Below are 25156 nucleotides of genomic sequence, written 5' to 3' on the forward strand. Positions count from 1 at the left end.
GGGATGGAGATTAGGCTGATTGGCCTATAGTTGTCCGGGTCCTCCCTCTTCCCTTTCTTGAAGATGGACACAATGTTGGCTGTCTTCCAATCCTCAGAGATCTTCCCTGAGCACCGCAGTTTCTGAAAGAGTTTCACCAGGGGTTCCATGATGACCTCAGCCAGTTCCATCATCACTTGGGTGAAGTCCATCTGGTCCTGCTGACTTATAAATGTCTAGCTTTTCTAGGTGGTTTTGCACCAGCTCAGTATCCACAGTGGGAAGGCTGTCATTCCCACCATGCCCGCTGTGATCCTTATCTCATTTGTCTTTCCCCTTGGTCCGGTGAAATACTGAAGCAAAGTGGGAGTTCAGCTTTTTCCTGAGTGTCCATTACCACCTGTCCCAAAGTGTTAAGCAGAGGCCATATGCTTTCATTTGTTTTCCTCCTCCTCCCTCTATACCTAAAGAAGGGCTTCTTATTGTCCTTGACTCTCTTGGCTAACTTAAACTCACTTGCCGCCTTAGCTTTCCTTCTTACATTCTCGCAATGCGAGGTTACATTCTTGCAGCCTGGGCAGTCTCAAAGGAGTGACATGCTCACAGTGAGAAGCACTACCAACACCTGACTCCCAGCAAGACCAAGGCAGGTGGCTCTGTGCTGAAAGAAGCTGCTTCTGCTAGCTCAGAGAACTCCAACATATGCCGCATTCCAGAAATACTCTTCAAGGAGGCTGGAGAGGAAGCGCTGTGCGTGTGGCTTCCTCCTCCCTCTTCCCTGCTCCCTTCCTGCAGACAGCCCTGGGGGCAGGGTGGGGTTGTATCAGTCCAGCCCCAAATGCATGATAAATAAACCTGAGGAAACCCAAGTTCCCTAAGACTATCTAAAGTAGAGTGCCTTCATCTAATACCTCATTTGATGAGGGTTAGATCTTTTTGCATGATTAGCCACTTTACAGCGCTCTTCTGTCATGAATGTGTATCACAGCATGGCTGTAGAGTGCTTTCAGGAGGCCAGACACAGAAAAAATGTAACTTCTGTATGCTCCCTATTATGTCAGAGGCTTATATAGCAGCAAGCAATTATTTATGCCCATAGGACCAGACTGTCTGTTCTCTTCTTCTAATTCTAAATGCCAGCAATTCAACACAGACCTCAGGTATAGATTCTTATTTCCTCCATAGATAAAGAGGTATTTTCATTTTGGGTCTAGAGAATCCAGAGGTTTTTGACCCTAGGATGGCCTTGTTGTGTATTTGGGTATATTCTCTGCATCACAAGTTCCTTCTGTCTAGACATAAATCTCCACTACTGTTAGCTCCTAAGTTTCTTCATTAACTCTTGATATCAGGTGAGAATCATTCTAAAATGATGGATTTATTTGAAAGGATTCTGTATATGTGCATTTGGAGTAGTCAGTGCTGTTTGTTAAATATTATACTAACTGCACTTCATGGCAGAGTTCATGGACAGGCTTTTACTAATGCCTAACCAGAATTCAAGGTTTTGGCATCTGTGCTGGCAGATGGCTTCCAGACCTATTCAGAACTTGAATAGATTAGGGTCTTGACCTGGAAGCTGATAAATAGTTCTTAATTGACATGTGATTAGATAGTACCTGGAATAATGGCTAGATACAGACATTCTAAAAATCCAAGGCAGATTTGATTTAAGTTATGCAGTTTTCTGTAAGTCATGTAGGTTAGATTAGTAGCAAACAGAACACTTATTAGCACTTGCCGGGGAGCAGATCTTAGACTGGGTTCTGCCACTTTTAAACCACACTGTGTGCTGAACTTCTGTTCTGTTACTGGTATAGACAGGTTTTGTGTGCTGAACTTCCATTCTGTTATGGATGTAGACTGGTTTCCAATCACTTCTGTCATAAAAGCGTAATGTCTGTACCTGACCAATGTGATTTCATGATGCCATCTTTCTGGGTTTCCTAGTATGGATCTCATTTGCACCTATAGAAATAATCACAACCAATAACTTATGTGTAACTGTGGTTATTTCTACTTTAGAGATCCCGCACTTGTTCTCATTAATTAGTTTCCCTTCCTCCTGCACTGTTTCATTCAGTGTAGTGTAGAATGGAAAGGGGACCAACAGTCTTCCAGTGTATGTTTATACTATATAATGAATACCTATTTCAGCCATCTTGGAGAATAAAATCATTTTTTGTAACTCCCTCTGTTTTTAACCCTCAGTAGTGCCTGTTCAAAGGTAAAGCAAACCATATACAGCAATGTGCAGCCTTCAAATTCCAACCTGTTATGGGATCCAGAGTTCATGTTGGATTTTATTGAGAATCCCTCTGCTCACAGCATCAACTACTCAATGCTAGGCAAGATCCTGAGTGATAATGCAGCTAATCGCTACAGCTTTGTCTGTAATTCACTTATGAATGTATGCATGGGACATCAAGATGCAGGGAGGTAAGATCAGTTGTTTCAGAATTTGAGCTGTAAGTATTCTGGAAATAAGTGTTAGTATGGCATTGGAATTAAGCATCTGGGTTATAATTTGATCCAGCTATGGGTTTTAATATGCATGTAATTGAAGTTCCCTCTCTTTACTTATTCCTGCTTCTTTTCCTCTTATGTACCATATTAAGATAATCTTTGTAATTATTTGTATTGGAAGATGCATTCTTCCTGGGGCTTTTTCAGTGTTGCACTATTTTGTTATTTTAAATTCCCTTCAGCTAAATGGTATCAGGCTGGTTTGTACAAAGTTACAAGGATTAATAATAAATAGTAGCTATGAAGATGGCTTACCATAAATATTGACTTATTTGCATAAGTTGGAAGGGGTGGTTATGCTTTCCTGTTGGTTCCCTGATTTGATACTAGACTGCTGCCATGGCACAATAATCTCTTCCTGAGAGTGTCTGATTTGAGGAGTGGTCAGTACCACACCCTTGGTATGCTATGCAGTTAAGTCATTAACCTATGGAATGCATCACAACAGGTTGAAGTTAAGAATTTAGCCATTTCAAAGGAGAGATTGCGCACTTAAAACGATACAAGGAGAACTAGAATTTTAATAGCTTACATCGAAATAACTAACAACTGGTTCCAGAAGTAAAATCTCTCACTTCAAATTTTAAACCAGTCTCTACCTAATGAATATCAGATGATCTCACTTCTGTTTATTGTGAGGTTTCTTGCATAATCTTCTAAGGCATCTGGTGATGGCAGCTGTCAGAGTCGAAGAATCATAGGTCTGATACAGTAGACCACTACTTACATTAGTTAGTCTCTGGATATCTTCTAAATGGAAGGTGCCTAAGACAGGCGGAGAAAATAGACTGAAGTCCTTAACATATTTGTCTTTCAAGTTGCTGAAAAGAAGACTCTATGAGGAGCAGCTGTGCCCAGCCTCTCTCTGATGAAGTTTCCTTCCAATAGATGGGTCAATGATAAAGCACCCATTGTCTTTCTCTTGGCAACTTTGCTGCCACTTCTTCCTCTTTTTGTTTGCTACGTTTTCCCCCTCCTGTCTTTTTTGCCTCTTCTGTTCTTCATCTCCTTGTCTCTCTTTCCCTTTCCTAGTGTAAAACTGGAATGCAGACTGATATTATTTATGTTGAGAAGCTTCTGTTGCTCTTATTATGCACTAAGCTGCTATGACCTAAATGCTTGTTGCTAAATCGGTATCTCAGTGGGTTTTTTTCTTTTCTCTTCTAGAATTAACGATATAGCAAACCTCTGTGCAGAGCTGACAGCATGCTGCACAATGCTGAGCTCAGAATGGCTGGGGGTTCTGAAAGCTCTTTGTTGCTCTTCAAATCATGTCTGGGGTTTTAACGATCTGCTTTGCAGTGTGGATGTAAGTTCACTATATTTTGAAAGAGAAATACTAGTTAACTCAGGTACTTTGTAGAAGGCCTATGCATAATATCTAAAAACTACATGTTGTTGGGTTAGATTTTAGAATTGTATCTGTCTTTTCAAAGTATCTTTTGAAAGTCCTGCATTTTGCTTCATGTTTTAAGAAATGAAGTAGTGTTTGGGCTGCATGTAGAGACATGTCCTTACTCAAACATATCATTTGTTTGTTTATTTTCCCCCAATTAGAATACTGCAATGGTGTAAATTACTAGAGCTATCTGCTGGAAAGAAAGACTGTAAAATTAGGCACTGTTCAAATGACACAAGTGGTCTCACTTTTAAAATGCATGGCCAAGGGGCTTGTACATGACTTATAATGCTGCTGTTATAGTTCACTGATCCTCACTTGGCTAGTGTAAATTGTCCTAGTTTTATTGAAGTTAATGGGGTTATAACTTATAACAGTTCAGAGTCTGGCTTAATATGGATCCTGGTATTTTGGTCATAAATGTTAAGCTATCTGTATAGACCTTGGACTTCTCTTGCTGTATACTAGAAGCTAGGGAATGAGTGTATGTTATCAATTTCCATTTAAAGATAACAACTCCAACAATCAGTCCGTTGAATTATTCACGGCAGTTCAACTCCAGAACACTTGGGGATGCATGCTGTGGGTGCCACATGGGCTTCCCAAGATCCCTGTTGTGTGCCTCTCCCTTTTCCACCGTCCCCAAACCACTGCTGCTGTGCATGTAATGCAACCCTACAACTCATCTTCTTCTTCTTCTTGTTATGTAGTCAGGGAGCTCACCAAGCCTTCCTACCGTGCTGTCCTGGCCCAGAAACCTCAGTTGCTACTGTTGCCACAACAGCTGGAGCAACAGGGGCAGTGGTGGCCTCCTCTCTCAGTAACTCCTTGTGGGCCACCAGTTGGACAGCCCTGATATAATTAACTTTAAATAATGGAAGTTTTCCATCAAAAATATTTGGAAAATATATAAAAGAAGGAGTTTGCTTTTTTCTTTATTTTTTTTTATTTTACCCTTAGGAAAGAGGTCTGGCTTACCAGTGGTTAAGGAACTTGGCCAGTAATTACAACGTTGCATGTGTGTATTATAATGTGAAAGCATTCCACTATTGTTTTTCTTTCAAGGTGAGTGACCTTTCATTCCATGATTCCCTGGCTACTTTCATTGCTATACTAATAGCTCGGCAGTGTTTTTCTCTGGAGGATGTGGTTCAGCATGTTGCGCTTCCTTCTCTTCTTGCAGCGGGTAAGTAAAAATCAATAGAAACATTGAGCACAAACCTTATTTGTGCTGTTTCATTTTTAGAACGTTCTTCTGTGTTTGCAGAACTTTACAGTGCATTCTGGAACTGCTTTCTGATGTGGAGCACTGGCTATAGCACGTGGTGGTGTGCATTTGGAACAGTCTGTTTCCATAAGTATTGAAGTCCTGAGAATCAGCAATTTGGCATTTTGTTAAAGAATATAAACTTCATATCAAGTGCATTCCACTGTTTTATCCTATCATCCAACCTACTGTCTCCTACATGAGCAACACATTCAGATAATTGTGAAATTCTTTCAGTTCTTCCCATCAAAAATCCAACCCTTTTTCCAGCTGTCTCAGCTCAATAAGTTCATCTATGCCTTGGTTACTTGCAGTCTCCATTATATACACTTTCCGTAGGTCTTCCTTGCCTCTGTACCCCCTACCTCTCCCATTAGCAGTCCATTGAATACAACCCTCTTCCTCATCCACATCACAAACTTTTTGGAATTCTTCCACTGAGTTTCTCTCCCCTTTGATCTCAGGTCTGTCTTTCTTCTCCTTGTTTTAAATACCCTGTGCCAGCTTCACCTTTCGTGTCTTTTTTTCTCATTCATTTGTCGGTAGTTCTTTTGTTTTTCCAGCCTTCAAATTATTTTCATTAGTAAAGTACATGCTGCATATTTGCAATCATTTCACTGTCCCTATCCACCAAACCTACATATATTTTTTCCTTCAAAAAACCTGACACAAACATTTTGCAAAGCCTATAAATGATGACTCCATCAAATTAGATGCTCCAGTTGCATTTAAAATATGACCATGCAAGATAAATTTTTCTTCTGGATCTTCCAGTGAATTGTGTGTTTGATTTGTAAGATAGTGTGGTCTTATTTCAGTGTCCTATTTTCCATAGCTTGTGGGGATCCAGATGCTGAACCTGGGGCAAGAATGACTTGTCGACTTCTGCTTCATCTCTTTAGAACACCACAGGTCTACCTGTTTTCACAAGCAACAGGTAAATTAATAGCTACATGCTGTTTTTACTTCACAAACTGAATTTGGAGACTTCTGCATAGGCTATCTGCTTCAGATCTAAACATTTTTCTTTCCAAGCATGTGTTTAAAAATTGTAGGTGTTAAAAGAAACAGAGGCCAAAGAATGGAATGGGTATGAATAAACCAGTAGTTTTCCTGAATGGAATTCTGTTGTGGAGTATAGCATTCCTGTAGAAAGTAAGCGGTGATTGTCTTTTCACATTTGTTTTACTTTAAATGTGATAATTGATAATTGCATATATGCAAATATTATTACCTATTTATATTTAAACAGGTCAGGAGTATAAGATGATATATCATCTTTCAGTTCATTTGGACAAATAGTTCACAAAGTGGGCTTAAAACTGATTTTTTATGAAGACTGAAAAATTTCACTGCAGATATTATTTGCTGAAACTACTTGCAGGGCAGCTGAGTATTTAATATATATCCCTGTCAATCTAGAATTGTTGGCATGTTCATCTCATGAATTGCAGACATGTTCACAGTAAGTTTAAAAAACATTCAGTTCAAGTATAGTGATTGTGTACTTAAGTGAGGACAAAACTAAAGGAAATTTTTTACTTCCACAGTGCCTTTTTGGCTTTTCTTTCTGAGGAGTAAATCTTCCACTAAAGGATATGTGAAAAGTATCCCATCCTATGTGGTGTTTCCCAAATATGCCAATGAGTTTTCACAAGAATATTCACAGGCCAGTAAAACAAATTACAGCAAATGCTTTTAAATCTTAAACATTCGTATCAGCAACTTCCTTTTAAAAATATATGTATGCATTCTGGAAGCAGGAACGATATAATCTAGCCTCTGCTTTCAAACCAAACCAGTCAGAACTGTATAAAATATCATAATTTGAATAGTAGACTTATTACATGACCATAAGCTACTTTAGATATATATGTGGATGTAATACACTAGGAAATAATTATTTTTATTATATCATGCACATTTTTTTAAGTTGGGCAGGCATTTAACATGTAAACATATGCATGGAATCATCATCTTCCTTTTTCCTGACTTTGGGTCTGAACCCTCCTGTCCTTGGAATTTGGAAGACTTGGGCTTACTTCAGGTGTGTTAAATCAGACTAAACTGTGCAACAGGACATTTAATATGCTTTGGTACATTTAATACCTTTTTGAGAAGGTTGAGGAGTGGCAAGTGAAAGAAGAAATGTCAGGAACTTTCACATTCAAAACCAGGAGAGACTCCACTCTCCTTGATAAATTAACTTGATTCAGTTATTTAAGTGTATTGGTTTTGGATGCATACTTAAAGCCATCCTCCAATAGAAGGTTCAGGACCTTATTTTACTAGCATTTTAATTATTATAGGTGGTTTTGAACTTTGTGCACTACCTAGGTCACCGTTCTAATCAGTTGATTCTAACTAATCCCCAGGACATTGTACATGCTTATCCATCTGTTCTAAGTGGCTAAGTTCTTACACAAGATCTTTTCTAGTAAAGAATATGGTTCTCTTGTTTTATATGCACATATTTCTTTCTCCTTCTTTAGGGAAGTCATTCCCAGGCATTCGCTCTTCCTGTGACCGTCACCTCTTAACTGCTGCTCACAACAGCATAGAAGTGGGAGCTGTGTTTGCTGTCCTAAAAGCAATTTTAATGCTTGGTAAGATCATTCAGAGCATCATGCATAGTTTTTTCAATTTAAAATGGGTGAAAAAAAGGGTACCTTTATTCATGTTCTTGAGAGAGCTTCTGTAGATGGAAAACCCCAACCTCAATTTGAAGCATCTGTTTAAAGAGAAATTTATGTTCTTCCTGTGCCTCTGTGGCACAGATGAATGTCTTCCAATCCACAGGTCAAGAGACTGAAGTTTTCTCTGGTGAGTCAGCCCCCTATACATGTTGCTTGAAGCGGATGTGGATCTTTCACATTCTGACTTTTCCTTTCAGAAAGTCACATTACATTTCAAGCTGATATTAGTCTCTCTCAAAATGTGTAAGATGTTTGTATGAGAAATATCTTGGACTCAACTCCTAAATTTCACACGTGCCTAGATTTCTGTGTTTTGGATCTCAATCCTAATAACTGCAGAACTTCTGAAAAGTCGTGAAAACCATGAGAGACAAATCTTCAAGAGGAGAGAGCCCGCTAGCTATGTTTGCATCAGACATATGTCCTTTTCCTCATTCTTAAATTGACTTAAGCTGAACTGGAGCCTTTGTGTGCTTTGAGCTGGTTCACTAGAAAGTTTTTTGTAGCTTAAGCTTACCACTGTAATTAAATCATCCTTGCGTGAACACAGCTTCAGGGTCATAAAAGCATAGACTGGTATTACTGTATCCACAGTTACAATGGTGAAAGCTGTACTGATTTAAAAAAGCAAATGAGTCTCTAAATCAGTGGTTGTTAAATGTAGTGGGTCATAATTCCTTTTCAAGTTCATCATACTGTTGTGTTACCCCTATGACTGTCTTATGGATCATAAAAAAAGAAACACTTCGTATCAATCACAACGTAACCTCTCCAACAATCTCAAAGGCATTGTAGAGTTTTTCTTCATCTCTTCTGTCATTTCTTCCATTTATATATTTCTCTTTTCTCTTCAGCTTTTATGTTCCTTCTTTTTGCATATTCTCTAGATACAGTTTGAGGAACACTGATCTAAGTAACAATTTCTCCAGAGTAGATCTAACCTGGGTAGATTAAAAATAAATAAATAAAAAGGTAAACAATTCATTTGCCTATTTTTAAACCCTTATTTCAGATAAATTAATTTTAAAATTGTAACCAGTTAAGAAAAGCATCAAACATACTATATCAGGTGGGGTTTTATTCCAAAATGCAATTTCAGAAATTAAAGAAAACATAAGATTTCTCCATGATGAAAGGCATAGTTGTATCGTGAATTACAGTAAGAGCGTATTTTGGTTGTCACTACACAAGTCCTGATGCAGCGTCTTCAGATGACTTTAGTTTAGCTATTGTCTTTTTTCTTTTTCTAAATTTTCATAATTTGTGTGGCTTGGTTTCTTTTGTATGCTATATCATTCTGAAATGCACATGTCACATTTGTGTATATATGGTATTGGTACACAAGGGACCCAGGTTCAAGCCTATTTGTTGTTGCCTGTATTTTATGTCATATCATGTGCTTTTAATATCTTTTTTATTGTGCCATGGTAATCCTGACTGTAGGTTGGTTTATACTGAGCAGATGGTGGGCCCAAGAGCCAGAGTTTAAAGCAGTATTTCTTTTGTGATCTCTGGTAATTGCATGTAATTGTAATCTGTCAAACCATAAGGCCACTGATTTTCATGAGTATTTGGCTTGGATGTAGCAGAGTATACACAAAGTAAACATCTCAAGCTTTGAACCCAATGGCTTTTTAACACACTAGTTCCCTTTAATTGTTGTTTCAGGCATATGGAGGGTTGGGTTTGTTTTGTTTTTTTTTTAATCCTGTACTTATTCTTTCCTAGATGCTTGCTTTGTTTTTTCTTTCTTTTAGTCCAGTTCAAGTTTGTTAAAGTTGATCTTTTCTAATAAAAGTTAGTAAAAATATTATTTTTAAAAGATAATAGTTCAAACATGGTTCTGTGATTTGTTATATGTGTAAGAATGTTAGAAATGTATGTGAAGCTGGTGTAAAGAACGATATGCAGAATTAGCCCAGACAATTTCACCATCCTTTCCCCTACATTTTTATATAACTATCTTCACTGACAGCTCACCATCTGATAATCACTAATCAGATCTACAAATAGCACCACTGCAATTTTGTTATCTTGGACAATTGCCCAGTTTATCCACAGAATGGGCTGGTTGATGGCAAAAGTAATACAAACTATGAGCATTTCGTCGAGTGAAATGAACTGTCTAGATAGTGGAACATTTTTCTTAAAATTTCCAAAGTTTGCTGCCTCCTATGTATGATACCAGGCAGACTGACAGCAGCCACTGTCATCTTAAGCACTGCATTGAATGGATCTGTTGTTAATAAATGTAGGTGACCTGGTAAGAAAAATACCAGTAGCAGCCTAGAGGCGTTTCTATATTAGCAATCTTGTTGTTATGCATACTGGAGTTATTGCACAGTTGGAAACAATGGTAGAAGATACTAGGATAAGTATCCTATTAGGCTAAGTACAGACAGTCAAAAAGCTTGAGGCTAAATTAAGTCAGTTTTTGTAGGTTAGTCTAAAATGCAGAGATTAAACTGAGAAACAACTTGATAGACATTCCCTGTTAATTGAGGAAATGCAGCCACATGTCTGCAGTGGCTCAGGCCAGAAGCCAGGGGGTGCTAAGCACGGCTGTCTGACATGTAGCCAGATTAGGCTGTGTGTTCACTTCCTCTTCCTGCTGCCCCTGAGGTCTCTGAGATTTGCAGTCCAGAATTACAGCTGCAGGACTCTACAGGGTTGCTCTCAGGTACCTCTGGGATTTGTAGTCCAGTCACAGTCAGCAGTAAATTTAGCAGGGCAAGACAGCTCTGTACTCGGCAGAAGAGGGATTTAACCCCCCTCCCTGACCCCAGAACCCAATAGGGGTTTGTCATGGGTTGTGGGGGGAGGGGGAGGGGTTAGTCCCTGCCTTTCTCACCCACCCTCTGACCTTTCTGTGCTAGAGCAGACAGCACAGCCCAGGCCAGGGCTGCAAAATACTGGGATGCTTGGGGACTGTGAGTTAACTTGAACCAGGAAGGGGTCTGGGACAGAATTTTCATAAACCGGTTTGACCCAAATCAGTTAAGTCTGATACTACATTCAACCAGGTTTATCTTAAACCAGTTTTAGCCATTTTGAAACAGGTTTATTTGTATTGAGCTTCTGTTCTGTTACATGTTTAAACCAGTTTCTGATCACTTAGACTGTTTATGTGTAACTTCTGTCCCTAACCCTATAGGCTCGGTACAGACAGTCAAAAAGCTCAAGGCTGAATTAAGTCAGGCTTTGCAGGTTAGTCTAAACTGCACAGATTAAATTGAAACAAAAGTGAACATACATTTATCTTTGATTCGGGAAATACAGCCACATGCCTGCAGTGGCTCAGGCTAGAAGCTGGGTGGGGGGAGTAGCGGTAGACCATAGCTTTCTGGCTCTGTGTTCACTTCCACTTCCTGCTGCCCCCAACAACAGCACTCTGCAGGGTTGCTCATTAATTCCTTTTCCTGCTTCCAGGTGCCTCTCGGATTTGTAGTCCACAGTCACAGCCAGCAGTAAGTTTAAGCAGGGGAAGGGGTGTTTAACCAGACCCCAGCCAGCATTTACCTTGGGGGGTGGGCAGTTTCCCCTTCTCCCTCTTGCAGACTGGGCTGCATCCCCAGCCAGGCTTGCCTTCCTCTCCACCTCTTCTTAGCCAGCCTCACTGCTCCAGCTAGGGAGCAGAGAGGCAGTGCCAGGCCTGCTCTCTGGGTCCAGCCTAGCCCTGCCCAGGGCTGCAAAATGCTGGGATGGTTGAGGACTATGATTTAACTTGAACTGGGAAGGGGTTTAGGATGGAAGTTCCATAAACTGGTTTGACCCAACTCAGTTAAGTTTGATACTACATTCAACCAGGTTTATCTTAAATCAATTTTGGCCATTTTGAAACTGGTTTATGTGCACTGAACTTCTGTTTCATTACAGGTTAAACCAGTTTCTGATCACTTAAACCAGTTTATGTATAACTTCTGTTCCTAGGCGTAGTCACAAAATAAAATAGTTCCCTTAAAAAAGGGAAAAAAACGTTAAATGGCGGAGACCACGTAAACAAGACACTCTTAACCATGGAAGATGAGACAGAGATGGACATGTTACTGAATGACAATTTAAAATAGAGATAGACTCGGTGAGACTGGTTTATAGCATATTTGTTCATGTGCATTGTAAGTGGGTCAGTTCTATATACTTCTGTTCAATGTTCATTGTTGGTGGTGACCTGTGAAGTAGTGAGTCAGTTAAGTTCTGCAAAGAAGTATTCAAAATTCTAGAATCCCACTTAAAATTGTCATAGAGATGCACACCTTTCTCATGGATGATGCACAGCATAGGCAGGTTCTACAAGGGCTTTGAAATTACATCCAGTATTTCCCATAATTAAGAATCTGATCTTTCAAGGTGACTTCCTTCATTCAGATTTTCAAATTAGTTCACATTTCTATATAAGTCATTATGAAAATATTTTCTCGGCTTCCTATCTGAAACATCCACATTTTCTCTGTCCCTTTTCCTTCTGACTAAACAGTCAAGTTAATGCAGTTGTGCTGATGATTTGCAGAAAGGATGGGATATTCAATGTTTGCCCTTTCTAACAGGGCTCCCTCAGCATGCATTGCCCTTTTCCATTCCCAGGGAAATAAATCTCTCTTGTCAAGAAGTTCATAGTAAGGTGGGCTAAGGGGACCACAAGTCAAAACTTGTCTCTTGATCTATGGAGAGTTAATAAGTCAGAGTAAGAGAGAAGACTTGGAAAAGGGACACCTAGAATGGTGAGTAACTCAAATTTTCCTTATCTTTACAGCTAAAAGAGTTCCATACACACATGCCTTTTACTGGGGAGGAGTATGTTTTCATTTTATATTTGACCAGTTTGCAAGATACTTTTAAAATAATTGTAAAATACTGTTTTCAAAGAATGTAATTTTCTGGAAGCCATTGTGTCCACTGCTCCTGTACTAGCTTGATTGTACACAGATCTCATTCGTGAATTGTTGCTCAGCTAGGGTATTTCTCCAAATAGTGAATGCTCTAACTAGAAGCATCAAGATTTCTATAAGGTACTCATATTCTACACCTCTGTTTCTGCTGTACAGGTGATGCTGAAATTGGCAGCAGCAGTATCAACTCCTTGAAGAATGAAGACTTCAGTATGAGAGGTTTATTAGATGACCTTGATGATGATGAAATTTGGGGTGCCTCCCACACATTGACATCATGTGGAAAAGCTATTTCAGTCGAAACTGCTAGTCTAAGTGAATATGCTAGATATGTACTAAGAACTATTTGTCAGCAGGTAATTTGTAAAATTATGCTTCTAGCTTTCTTAATAGACCACGTTTCTTTTTGGCAAAAATCTGATGGATGTTGTTGATTAAATGCAAAAGAGTGTTTTGAGGATGTACCAGAGCATTTGAAGGAATTTTCTGTTGTATTCTTTATCTTGGAGCAGAGATGACTTAGAAAGGAAAAAAAAATGTCAGGAGGAATCCTATAGATAGAGGATAAATTCAGCCTGTCATCATTGGTGGATCCCTGCACTCTGGGGAATGGTTTCCCCACATGAATTTATCACCTAGCCCTTCTGATACTGAAATAATAGACCTTGCCTTGGAAGTTCCAGTGCTGCTCCACAAATTGTGTGGTTGAAGGTGCTTCTAATAAGTGTGGACATCTTTTGGCAGCATCATAAATTATTGAGCTGGTTTTAGAGTTTTTAGGAAATTAATCTTAGAAAAACAGATAATGTCATCCTTTTGAGCATTATAAATTAAAGAAAAAGATGAAACTTTATGTGCATAACTAATTTTCCCTTTATGTCCATTTACATATGGATAATTTTTTGTTTGCCTTGCATTTGTTAAAAAATTAACGTTCTGCTGATTGTTGCATTATGAGGCCAACTGTTTGATTGCTTACAGGAATGGGTGGGAGAACACTGCTTAAAAGAACCTGAGAGGTTATGTACAGACAAAGATCTTATACTTGACCCTGTTCTCTCAAACAAGCAAGCACAAAAACTACTGCAACTTATCTGTTATCCTCATGGGATTAAAGAATGCACAGAGGGTGACAATCCTCAAAGGCAACACATCAAGCGCATACTTCAGGTACTACAATGTAAAACAGTTCCACTTCTGTCATTCCACTTTTCTCCCCCTCTACTCCCCAAGTGATGCAAGGGGTAAAGGAAGAAGTAGAATTAAAAAAACGAGTTCAAGCTATAGAGTTTACAGAAGAGGACAGAGCATGCCCATCCTGTGCTAATGGGCCTTGCCCTTTTTGTTCCTTCTGGGCAAGAAGCTTCGTGGTGGCTAAAAACTTATTTCCCAGACCTAAGAAGGGCAGTTTTGTACCCAAAGATTCCTGCCTCACCCCCATCCCATTGTCTTCAGGAATATTTCATGTTCCAAGGACTTATTCCACAGCAATACTGTGATAATCTTCAAATGTTCTTCAAATGTTTGCCTGTCCAGCCTACCCAATTAACAATTTGCATATTTTAAAAGCATTACTGCAAACACTTGACACAACCATTTTTCCATTTATTGATTTCACCTAGAACTTAGATCAATGGACTCTCAGGCAGTCTTGGTTGGAACTACAGCTGATGATCAAACAGTGCATGAAAGAGCCTGTGAGTATTTGCTTTTTAAAAATATACTTATATAAATATTTAATTAAATGAAGTATGTACATTTTAACCTAGCTTATGAACAAACATACCATGAATATCCTAGTTTACTTATGTTTTACTGTAGGGTTCTGGGTCTGTGGCTGAAATGAACAGCTTGTTGGATAATATTGCAAAGGCGACAATAGAAGTGTTTCAGCAATCCGCTGATCTAAACAATAACTCTTCTAACTCTGGTATAGGCCTCTTCAATCCAAACTCTGTTGGAAATGCTGACACAAGTAATACAAGACAGAATGGTAAAAAGACATTCTTAAGGTATTTTTCTGTCACCTTTTTAATTACCTTAAGCAATATGATGGTTAATTATGCATAGCATGCATAGGCTTTTTGTGTTTGAACTAGGAACAGTAAGGAAAATTAATTTCCTGAAAGTTCCTGCTATACAGTTTTGCTTAATAAATATTATTGTTATCCCATAATCATAATTTTTAGCCCATGCCATCTATTGCAGAAAATCTATGCCATTAGTGTATCAATTCAGTCTTTAAAATAGCAGATAATGGTGTCAAGCTTAGATGGACTGTTTTCAACTAAATAAGTTTGTTCCGATTTTAGTTCTTCTGAACGTCGAGGAGTATGGTTGGTGGCTCCCCTGATTGCAAAACTACCTACCTCAGTTCAAGGTAGAGTGTTGAAAGCAGCTGGAGAAGAGCTAGAAAAAGGTCAGCATTTGGGATCATCCTCAAAAAAGGAAAGAGACAGACAGAAGCAAAAGAGGTAAGAAGGTTGAAAGTAGAATTGTGCCAGGGAGACTTTTTAGAGTTGTCAGAACTCATTGGTCAGGTCTTCATATTGCAACTCCCCAGACTAGATATGGTTCAGAACCTGTTTGCATTGTATTTAAGCAAATTCTGAGAAACAGATGTGCAATTTTACTGTTTTAGCTCATCTTCTGTTAGACGTTCAGTATTCTGCTAATTAAATTTTTTAATAATAATGGGATTTAAAATGGATAAATATCCAGTGCACAGAATCAGATCTGCCCTCTCTCACCTTGCGCTAGCAGAAAGTACTTACGTCATTATGAATTACTATGAAAATGTTGCATCAGACTGTATCCTGGTAAAGTACCCATGTAGGTGTGACTTTAATTAACTTGCCATTTTTTGCCTAAGAATAACTAATAAACTTATTCCAATATCTGAACTGTTCCCTTTTACTTCCTTGCCGTTAATATAGGAATTACATAAAATACTGTAAATCGTAAGGCTCTTTATTTTCACATAATTAACCACTCCTCTTACGTAGCTGTTCCAGGAAGAAGTTCCCTGTTCTCAAGCTAGTTCCCATTCCAATTCAGCTATAATTTTTTTTGCCTATCTTTAATTGAATAGAGAGATAAATATGTACTGACATCCTTAGCAGTTGGTGTTGATTAATAGAAATGCATCTCAGAACTTTTCCATTTTCCCCAGCTCTTAGTTTAAGTAATTTGCTACCACTTGCCAATCTTCTGTCTTAGTAAAAAGATTCTACTTTGGCTCATCAAACCCACTCTTTGATAACAGAGTCTTTCTTCCCATAAGAGTTCCCTAGTTTGAAAAATATAACCTTCTTCTTTTTCAATAACCATCTTGTCCAAACTCAGGGATTATGAAGTTCCTTCCACATACAGGCAGAACTAGAAGTATTTAAGAAGAAGCTATAACCCAACAGATTTACCTTTTTTATTTGGATGTTTGATTAAAAACAAGTTTTACTCATGTTAGCTCAGCAGAATCAATGGCACTATGGAAGAGGAATGAACTCCTTTCAATTTTACCTTGTATGCCATTCACATAATCATCAGAAAAATGCTTATCTGGAGAACCTTTCTTACTAGTGAAGGGAAGGGAGGGCATAAGAAGTTGGGTGGGGAAGGGATTACAGCTTGGTTTCAGATTCCGCTTGATAGCAACAGTAGTTCTTACAGCACTAATCTTTTGACTTGTCAACTGAGAAACTTTCTTAATGAAAGTTTATTAAAAGAATTAGGGGTGCACCAATGGAGATTTTTTGGGCTGATATCGATGGCTGATTTTTAACGAGCCCTATTGGCCAATACCAGTCTGATTGCTGATATGCAGCCGGCCAGGTCTGACTGCTATTGTGGGGGAAGGGGAAGGGGGGAGGGAAGGAGTGTGGCAGGGGCTGATCGAGGCCCCCTCTGTGAGGGAGGGAATGGGGCTGGGGTAGGGGTAGGTGCTGTACAGCTGGGGCAGGGTATGGGACAGAGCCACAAATGGCTTGTTTGGGGAGCATGTGCACCCCAGGAGGGTATAGGGGGCATGTGTCCCCAGATCTGCGTGGGGTGAGGGTGCTGCTGTGGGCTGGGGCTGGGGGCAGCACTGGGCCCCAGTGTGGGGGCCAGGCCAGGGCTGCTCTTGGGATGGGCGTTGGTGGCTCCGGGAAGGGGAGCTATGGAGAGGCTATGGTGAATTCTGGAGTGGCTGCAGTTCCCAGTCTCCCCCACAACACTACCACTGCCTGCCCTGAGTGCAGCCCAGCCCAGCCTCCTACCAAGAAGAGCTCAGTGCCACCCTCGCCCCAGCCCACAGCGGTAGCCCACCCTTGCATGGATCCAACGGCACATGCCTCCCATGCCTTCCTGAGGTGTGTGCAGTGGTGTGAGCCACCACTCCTCATGCCCCACAGATGAGCTGCTTACAGCTCCATCCCATGCCCCGCCCCAGGTGTACAGCACCTGCCCCTGCCCCAGTCCCACTCCCTCCCTCACCACAGAGGGCCTCAATCTGCCCCTTCCCCCACATGTCCCTTTTATCACAACAGACTTACCAACCGGACCTGGCTGCTCTTCATGCTGTGGGGCTGCACTCCTGGCCACCTGCATGCTGTGCTGTGGCTGTGTGCACACACTGGCGTTTATCAGCAATATTATCGGCCATATCAGTCAAAAAAATTGCTGCTGTTGTGAATTTTCCTTATTTTGGTGCCAGTGTGTCAGTGCATCACTAAAAAGAATAAAAAGGGTCTTCATAGTGCTGCTCCTAAAATCACAAATCTGGAAAAACCAGAATAACTTTGGTTTTCAGAAGAAGGGATTTTCTGCATTGTGAATTTTACATGGCTTTGGGATTTTGCCAGCTCTTAGAATCCCCTAAATTTAAAGATGAAGAGTTAAATGCCAAATTAAAAAAATCCTGTTGAAATGTATGCTTTTACTAGAGATACTAGATATGTGTGTATTTGTGTCATAGTGCTGAGTGTTGTGCAGAGTTTTCAGTGAGTGCTATGAAGCAAATGCACTATTAATATAATTTCCTGAATAGGCTGTTACCTTACAGCAAAGCTTTCGTTAACCAAAGCCTTGGTTAACATTTATTTTACTCCTTTGCGTGTCAGATACTTGTAAATTTATCTCTCAAAGTTTTATCAATTGACCACATCCTGCACAGAACATGTCTCCTGTAATGAGTTCTTATTGCAACTTGTCTTTACTAGCCCTCCAAAAAAACCCAACAAACCCTTTTTTTTAATGTTAACTAATCTTAGAGAAAACAAAACATTTGTAGTTTCAGTCCATATTATATGGGGAGAGCCTGGTATTTCGTTTGTCCCAGTAGCATGGATTGGAACTCTTGAATGCCTTGTCTTCATTAGGATTTCAGTTAAAATTGTCATCAATTAAAAAACACTTTTTTTCCCCCATGCTGCATAAGGTGTATGTATCTTTTAACAAAGTGCTGCACATTATGAATTCTTCATTGACTAAATGGCTAAACAGTTATGGCTGTTCATAACCTGAGACTGTAAGTAAAGACTTCAGGTTTTATCCATTTATGGTTACATTCTCTATTCTGTCCACTTAATGTATATTTCTTGTTCAGGAATTCAAGGAGGCCTGAGAGCAGCAGTATTTCTAGTGGAAATTAGACAAAAGGAAGGAAGGCAGTGGAGACGGGAAGTATCAAAATAACATCGCTAATTCAATCTGCATTTGTCTCTTTCAAAGCATGTCTCTGTTGAGTCAGCAACCTTTCCTTTCTTTGGTACTTACGTGCCTTAAGGGACAGGATGAACAACGGGAAGGGCTTCTAACATCACTGCAAAACCAAGTTAATCAGGTAAAACATACGTACAACACTGAGGCCACTTCATTGTTTTTTGTTGCCATCAATTTCATATACACCAGGTACTGCCAAACTGAGGGAATGCTAGTGGATCAACATAGCAATTTTTTTCTGAAATCCACCAGAGAACAATCAGTTTTCATGTGCTACTTCAGTACAAATTAATAACAATAATTTTCTTCCATATTCTTGCCCATCCCAGGTACAATCCAGTTCTATGTTCCCCATCCTTATTTCATTTCCTTCCATTTCTACTGTTGCCACCTGGCCCCTTCTCCTTTTTCCGACTGTATTCTGACTTACCCTGAATTCCAACATTCCAACCTTGTTGACATTAGACTGTTCAGTGGAGTGGAACAAAGGAGCGGCAACCACAGTCAAAGAACTGTGTATTTAGCTCTTGGTGAATAATTTGCTATAGTATTTGAAGGAAAGGATTCTTTTAGCAGATGCATTAAAAAACCCTCCTTTATCTTTTTGATAGAACAGCACAAAAGCATTGAAGTGGAAAAAATACTGTATTGATTCCAGTTCTTTGGTAGGATTAAGTAAATTAAATTGGTAAATAAATGATCAAACTCAAACTTGGCAGAGGCATGAAGATGAAAAATGAGACTTTTCATGGCTCTTTAAATATAATAATTTATCCAGAAATGATCAGAAATATTTTACTTTTAAAGAGGGAAACATGACTTTTAATCAAACTGTTATTCTTAGATCTTAAGTAACTGGAGGGAAGAACGATATCAGGATGATGTTAAAGCTAGGCAGATGATGCATGAAGCCTTACAGCTGCGTCTTAATTTGGTAAGAAAAATGTGTTTATACATTTTTTCCCTGCTTTTATATTACCTAAGCTTGAAAACAGCCATTGTTAAAAATGACTTTGGAGTTGATTGTATGAGGCAAAAGAGAGAGGATATTCAAGAGCCTTCAATGCTTCTTCCATGTGTTTATCTGAGCAGCTTCCACTGCAAAATCCATATCTAACAGGTTCATCCCTTTCTCTTTTTCCTGTCTTCTTGCCTTTCCTCCTCTCCCTGCAGTATCATTAAAGCTTATTACAAATGTGCCATTTTTTCCTGGAAGTTGAAAGCCATCATCCATACTCACAAACAGCCCAGCATATGTTAATAATAAATCATAGAGGATTACTCAGAACCAGGCACTCATTACAGCTGAGATTTTCAAAGTTCACTTGTCATTGGCAGCTGTTTGGTTAAATCTGCTACTCAGCTTTGACAATTTCAACCACGGGATTTCTAACGTAAAAGTTTATCCAAAAGCAGGACTTGGAGCAGCTGTTTTGTTTAATTTTAATACAACTTCCAATAAATATTTAGCTCAGAAGAGCAGCTGATTGCTGAAAGCGATACGTAACTCCAAAATGCAGCAACCCCATAATAAGAGAGCACTTGGATGTGGACAGGTATCATATTTCAGCTGAAGGAAGAGTACTGTTAAACCTTACTATCTACAGGTCTGCTTTCATTGAAACCAGTAGCGCACATGTTATGGATGTTGGCAATGCGTGGTTAGTTGTGTACTGGACTTATTGTGCAAACCTACGGATCTCTTCCTTATTTTAGAAACAAGGAAGTTGCAAGCAGAAGTGACAACAACTGGTGCTAAATATGAATAGTCTGTTTGCAAATGAAAGCATCTGGATTGTCTGGTTGATGCTGCTTGGCAACACACTTGAATGAAAGAATAAAAATTTCAAAATAAAATGAAGACAGTTTTTTGGAGGATTGGCCTGTAGAAATACTGAAGTATCTTCCTAGGGTAAACAGGGTAAAAATTCTGGATTCTGAGAAGTCTGCAGAGCAGGAAAACAACTGTGGAGTCCAGGATCTTTTAAACATTTAGTTTTCATGATTAAATTGTGTCTACATACTGAGTGAAGCGACAAATAAAGACTCGTACCAAAAATTAGCTGGTTTTCCTCCACCATAATTTTGAGAATGTTCGTAGATAGCCGATGTGTTAGGATTACTGCTTTTCAAACTAACCTGAATAGTTTTATTTTTTTGCACTTCCTTGTTTCTTTCTGTTTTCTTTTATTTATGCAGCTTGCAATCCTTTTGGGATGGGGGACAATCTTTGTAATGTGCTTGAAACATGGCTTAGGTATCCAGATTGTAGCCATATTGGTTTAGAGGAAAAAGCAATCTGGGCTCATGGTAGAGGTGATATCTTTTATTAAACCAACAAGATTTTTACCAAAAAAAATCTTTAATTACAAGCTTTCTAGCACAAAATCCCTTTATCATGCATTGGAGAAAAGATTGTAAAAGTTCTCATGGATAGAAATGAAAGTTCACATTTCATAGGATTTCACAGAGGAGTCAATAGATGGAAAATTCCTCTGGGCAGGCAGGTCTTAGCTGTTAAAGACTCTCTCACCTCTCTTGTGAGGTTCTGTGATGATGCAGATTAGCTTAGTATACTGGGGCCTTGGTGTCTGGTTGGAGTTCCTGGTTTTTTCTACTATGCTAATCTGCTTGCTAAATTGAGGGAATAATCTGTTTGCTTTCCGAGTTAAGCCTAAGGGTTATGTATCCAAGATTTGTACCAGTTTTTGTCTTAAGTCTTCAGAAGCTATATATCTGGGGTTTTCTGTTTGTTTTATGCAGCACAGAAGCAGGTTCTTAGGACTAGGGAGACGTCTGAGTCTGGAGGAGGAACGAGTACCAGTAATGATGACGATTTAGTGCAGTAGTTTTCACCCTGTGGTCTGTGGACCCAAGGAGTTTGTGAAAGATGGCTATGATGAATCAAAACTATATGAATACCCATACATACAATTCAGAAGGGTCTGCACCTCCATTTGAAATTTTTTAGGGGGTTGGAAGTGAAAAAAGGTTGAAAACGGGCTGTGCAAAGCTTCAGTTGCTGATCCGATTCAGTGGAGATTCGGCCATTCGGCCCTATTTGGTGGCCAAATCGAATCAGGAGATACTTTAATCTATCCAAATCGATTTGGAGAGATTTGGAGATTCAGAGATTCAGACATAGACATTAAATGTTTTTTCTATATACCTCTAGGTAGCAGGTGGTTCATGAATGCTGTGATACTGGGGCAGATGGAACAGCCCACAGGTACACTCCCTAGTGCACTTGGCAGCAGACTTGGAAGTGGACCAGAAGCACTTCCAGTCCACTTCCAAGTCTGCTGGGAAGCGTGCAGGAGGGACCCCCCATGCTCCCACAGCTCAGCAACTGGTGCCCCCTGGGTTGGGGGTGCACCTGGTGTCCCCCTGCAGCTGATTGCTGAGCCGGGTGGGGGGCTCCCTGGCGGAGCCAGGAGTGGACCGGAAGTACTTCTGGTCCACTTCCGGGTTTGTCGCCGAGCATCCGGGGGCCCCTCCATGTTCCATCCATTCCAGCATCACAGTGTTTATGAGCTGCTCCTGGTTTGAAATGAAATGGACCAATAAAAAAAAACCAAGTAAATGTCAAGGTCATCCATATAGGAATTGTCATAAAACAGGAAAACATACTTTCTCTGTTCAGCTTTGTGAGACCTACACTGTGAGAAGTTCCATCAGGGGCACTTGCTAGATCATTTCTGCTGTTTGCACCATCTAAGCTTTGGAAAAGGAGTTGGACAGACCAAAAAAATGTCCCAAAACAGCAATTGTGCCCTAGATTCTGGAGCATTTCTGTTACACTGATGAACAAAAGTTAGAGCCTGTTGCAGCCATGACAATCTAATTTTGAGTAGCTGTCATCAGCTGAATGGACGCTTAGTAATGGCTTCTTTTTCATATTTTCTATTATTGCACAATAGCAACATTAAATATTTTATCTTAAGTTTGGACGTAAAGAAAAGTGACACATCTGCAATGATTTAATTCAATGCGTTAGAAGTCTGAGAGTCTTTTCAAGGACTATGGTGGGTGTTGCTTCAAGTTTTAAACTGGAAACTGTTATTACAACCTGGACAGTATTGAACTTAACAATTACATATTTTTAATGCACTTTTTTATAATTCATTTGCAACATTTAGGTGGGTGGAATGTTTGACACTGTGCAGAGAAATACACAATGGACTACTGACTGGGCCCTTCTGCTTCTTCAGATAATTACTTCAGGAACTGTTGATATGCAAACCAACAAGTATGTCTGTAACACTTATAAATAACGTATTATGTCTGCAATGATTTGGATATATATTTCATATTTATGCTCTTTTTACTAATCAGGACCATAACTTGGTGAAGCACTCTGTTCAAGAAAGCAACTAAGCAAGTATTAAGCTCTCTCCTTAAATATTTTCTGAACAGGCATGTGCTTAAGCTCATACTTAGGTGCTTCCCTAAATCAGTGTCCAAAATAGCTAATAACAATTTACATGATGTCACTATATAATGTGGCTCAGAGATACGTAGATATGACTATATACTGATTTTGTCACTCATCTGCAGGTGTACGTCATGTCTGTTGGATTTGTATGTTCATAAAATGTGCTTGAAAAATCTGGTCCCATAAACATGTTTGAACACATTTATAGTCTTTGCTATAATCTGATTCTTGTGAACTTCTGATACTCATGCTATGTGATAAATATGTAATTAACTAGAAGTATCACTATTGCTCCTCAAAAAGCAACCTCAAACTTATCTTTTTCCCCTTGTAGTGAATTATTCACAACGGTGCTTGATATGCTCGGTGTTCTGATCAATGGAACCTTAGCTTCTGATCTATCAACTGCATCCCAGGGTGGGTCTGAAGAGAACAAAAGAGCATACATGAATTTAGTGAAAAAGTTGAAAGTAAGTTTGGACCTGTGATTTTAACTTGTGCACTCCTGAATTGCATCTCTTAATTCTTAAATCAAGGTTGTTTTCAGTTTTCTCTGATTTAAAAAAAAAAAAAAGGGGGGGGGAGTCAATAAAGCAGCAGTAGCAATAGTGGGAAGGAGAAGAGAGTTTAAAAGAATGGGAATACGGGCTGGACAGAGTATAGAGTTTTGCATATTCATTTGTAATGGTTCCGAAATTGGATATTTCAAAAACAAGTTCTGTGTCCCTTTTAGTTATGTTGGAGATTTCTCAGATTAGTATTTCACTTATGTCCCGCTGTTGAAATAAAATTTTAAAAAGCTCAGAAATCATTTTATAACAGCAGAAAGATTGTGCTCTCAAACATCTAATTACATTTGGTATAAGGAAAAGGAAATGATTAATTTAGAGAATCTTGAAACTGTGAAAGCATTGTAACATTTGTACTTCTCTGTTTTCTTTTAGAAAGAATTAGGAGACAAGCATTCAGAAAGTATTGACAAAGTTCGCCAGCTGCTACCTTTGCCAAAACAGACCTGTGACATTATTACTTGTGAACCAATGGGATCTTTGATTGACACAAAGGGAAACAAAATTGCAGGATTTGACTCCATAGATAAGAAACAGGCAAGAGTAAATGTTTACTCTAAAATGTTATTTTTATTATGACTTTCTCTTGCATCTGAAAGTCAAATAAATATTTTGTGTAACTTTAGAGCATATGAATACAGAAGTATTATACGTCTGTTAAGCAGTAATTCAAAGGAGGTATATTATATTCCTGGTATTTCATCCATTCTAATGGAATATTCTTTAAATAGCAGAGATGAATAATTTGTCTTTTTCTAAGCTATAACTAAAATTGTAGTTATGATATAAAGCCGACAGAAGAAATGGGCCCTCTTGGTAGACTGAAGGTTGTCAGCTTCATGGAACAGTATTGTTAAAAACTCATTTCAAGATCCCTGGGGGTTTTTTTAATATCAAATATGTTTTATAAGCATACAATGTTTACTCTTATTTAGATGAACTGTATGAAAATTTGCATGCAATCAGCAAAAACTATCCATCTTGAAATAATTTACTAATTGCAATTTTTTTGAGCAGTTTGGATAGCTGGTTTTAAATAGTTTGTCTGTCAAGAAGAGTGAAATTTTGCTTTTCTTAATTGTTCACTTTATTTGGGTGTTCACTTATATGCACAAAACTGGGCATGCAAAACCCATACAATTTATATTGAATAAAAGGTTGCTATGAACCCCTATGAACTAGAGGTGCAGACAGGAATGACAACTTTTGCGTGATCTAGCCACAGAAATTAGTATATAGTTGTGACCAAACAAGTGTACAGCTGCAGACAGCTTTAAAAAATGGCTGATCAATCTGACCCCTCATTGCATGAGGTTTCAGATAATAATGGTTCAAAATGAAGCGTCTTTTGTAACTTGTGTATGCTGAGCTCCCAGCCTGCCAGTGTTTTCAGAATAGGAGGGGGAGAAGGGAACCGAAGGAGTTCGCTCTGGGTTTTTTTTAGGCTCTCCGTCCCCCCTCTGGGAGGTGGTGCAGGTGTATTGGAGCCCCCCTGAGGTGAGGGGGGGCTACAATTCACCCACTCCACCTTTTAGCACCAGCTGGCAAACCCCAAGGATAAGCTTCATCCACTGCCTCCCCAACCTCCCAATCTTTAAACAGCAAGCGCTGGCAGAGAGCCCTGGCTGTTGCTGTGGGACCCTGGCTGCAGCTTGGGGTAACCTTGTAACTCTGGACATTTCGCAAATCATTCTGAGTT

The 25156-nt window shown here is 39.2% G+C and overlaps 1 protein-coding gene across 8 annotated transcripts in view; it reads left to right on the top strand.

Annotated features, from left to right (window-relative positions):
- The window catches only part of MED12L (mediator complex subunit 12L), a 315648-nt gene that overhangs the window by 238762 nt on the left and 51730 nt on the right, over positions 1–25156 (top strand). For 4 of the 8 annotated variants that reach the window (XM_090055416.1, XM_090055409.1, XM_090055412.1 and 1 more), the window contains exons 21-35: positions 2191–2418; positions 3673–3814; positions 4865–5090; positions 6007–6108; positions 7664–7777; positions 12910–13109; positions 13735–13923; positions 14376–14450; positions 14575–14765; positions 15066–15227; positions 18463–18574; positions 19298–19387; positions 22593–22702; positions 23223–23358; positions 23833–23994. In XM_090055416.1, coding sequence (XP_089911542.1) covers positions 2191–2418; positions 3673–3814; positions 4865–5090; positions 6007–6108; positions 7664–7777; positions 12910–13109; positions 13735–13923; positions 14376–14450; positions 14575–14765; positions 15066–15227; positions 18463–18574; positions 19298–19387; positions 22593–22702; positions 23223–23358; positions 23833–23994 — 2239 coding nt within the window. Of the gene's footprint in view, positions 1–2190; positions 2419–3672; positions 3815–4864; positions 5091–6006; positions 6109–7663; positions 7778–12909; positions 13110–13734; positions 13924–14375; positions 14451–14574; positions 14766–15065; positions 15228–18462; positions 18575–19297; positions 19388–22592; positions 22703–23222; positions 23359–23832; positions 24001–25156 lie in introns of all 8 variants that reach the window. The other 4 variants (XM_090055417.1, XM_090055411.1, XM_090055415.1 and 1 more) reach the window with 4 other exon arrangements.

Source organism: Crocodylus siamensis, chromosome 6, assembly GCF_052110815.1.
Source record: "Crocodylus siamensis isolate JL-2025a chromosome 6, ASM5211081v1, whole genome shotgun sequence".
NCBI classification, from domain to species: Eukaryota; Metazoa; Chordata; order Crocodylia; family Crocodylidae; genus Crocodylus; species Crocodylus siamensis.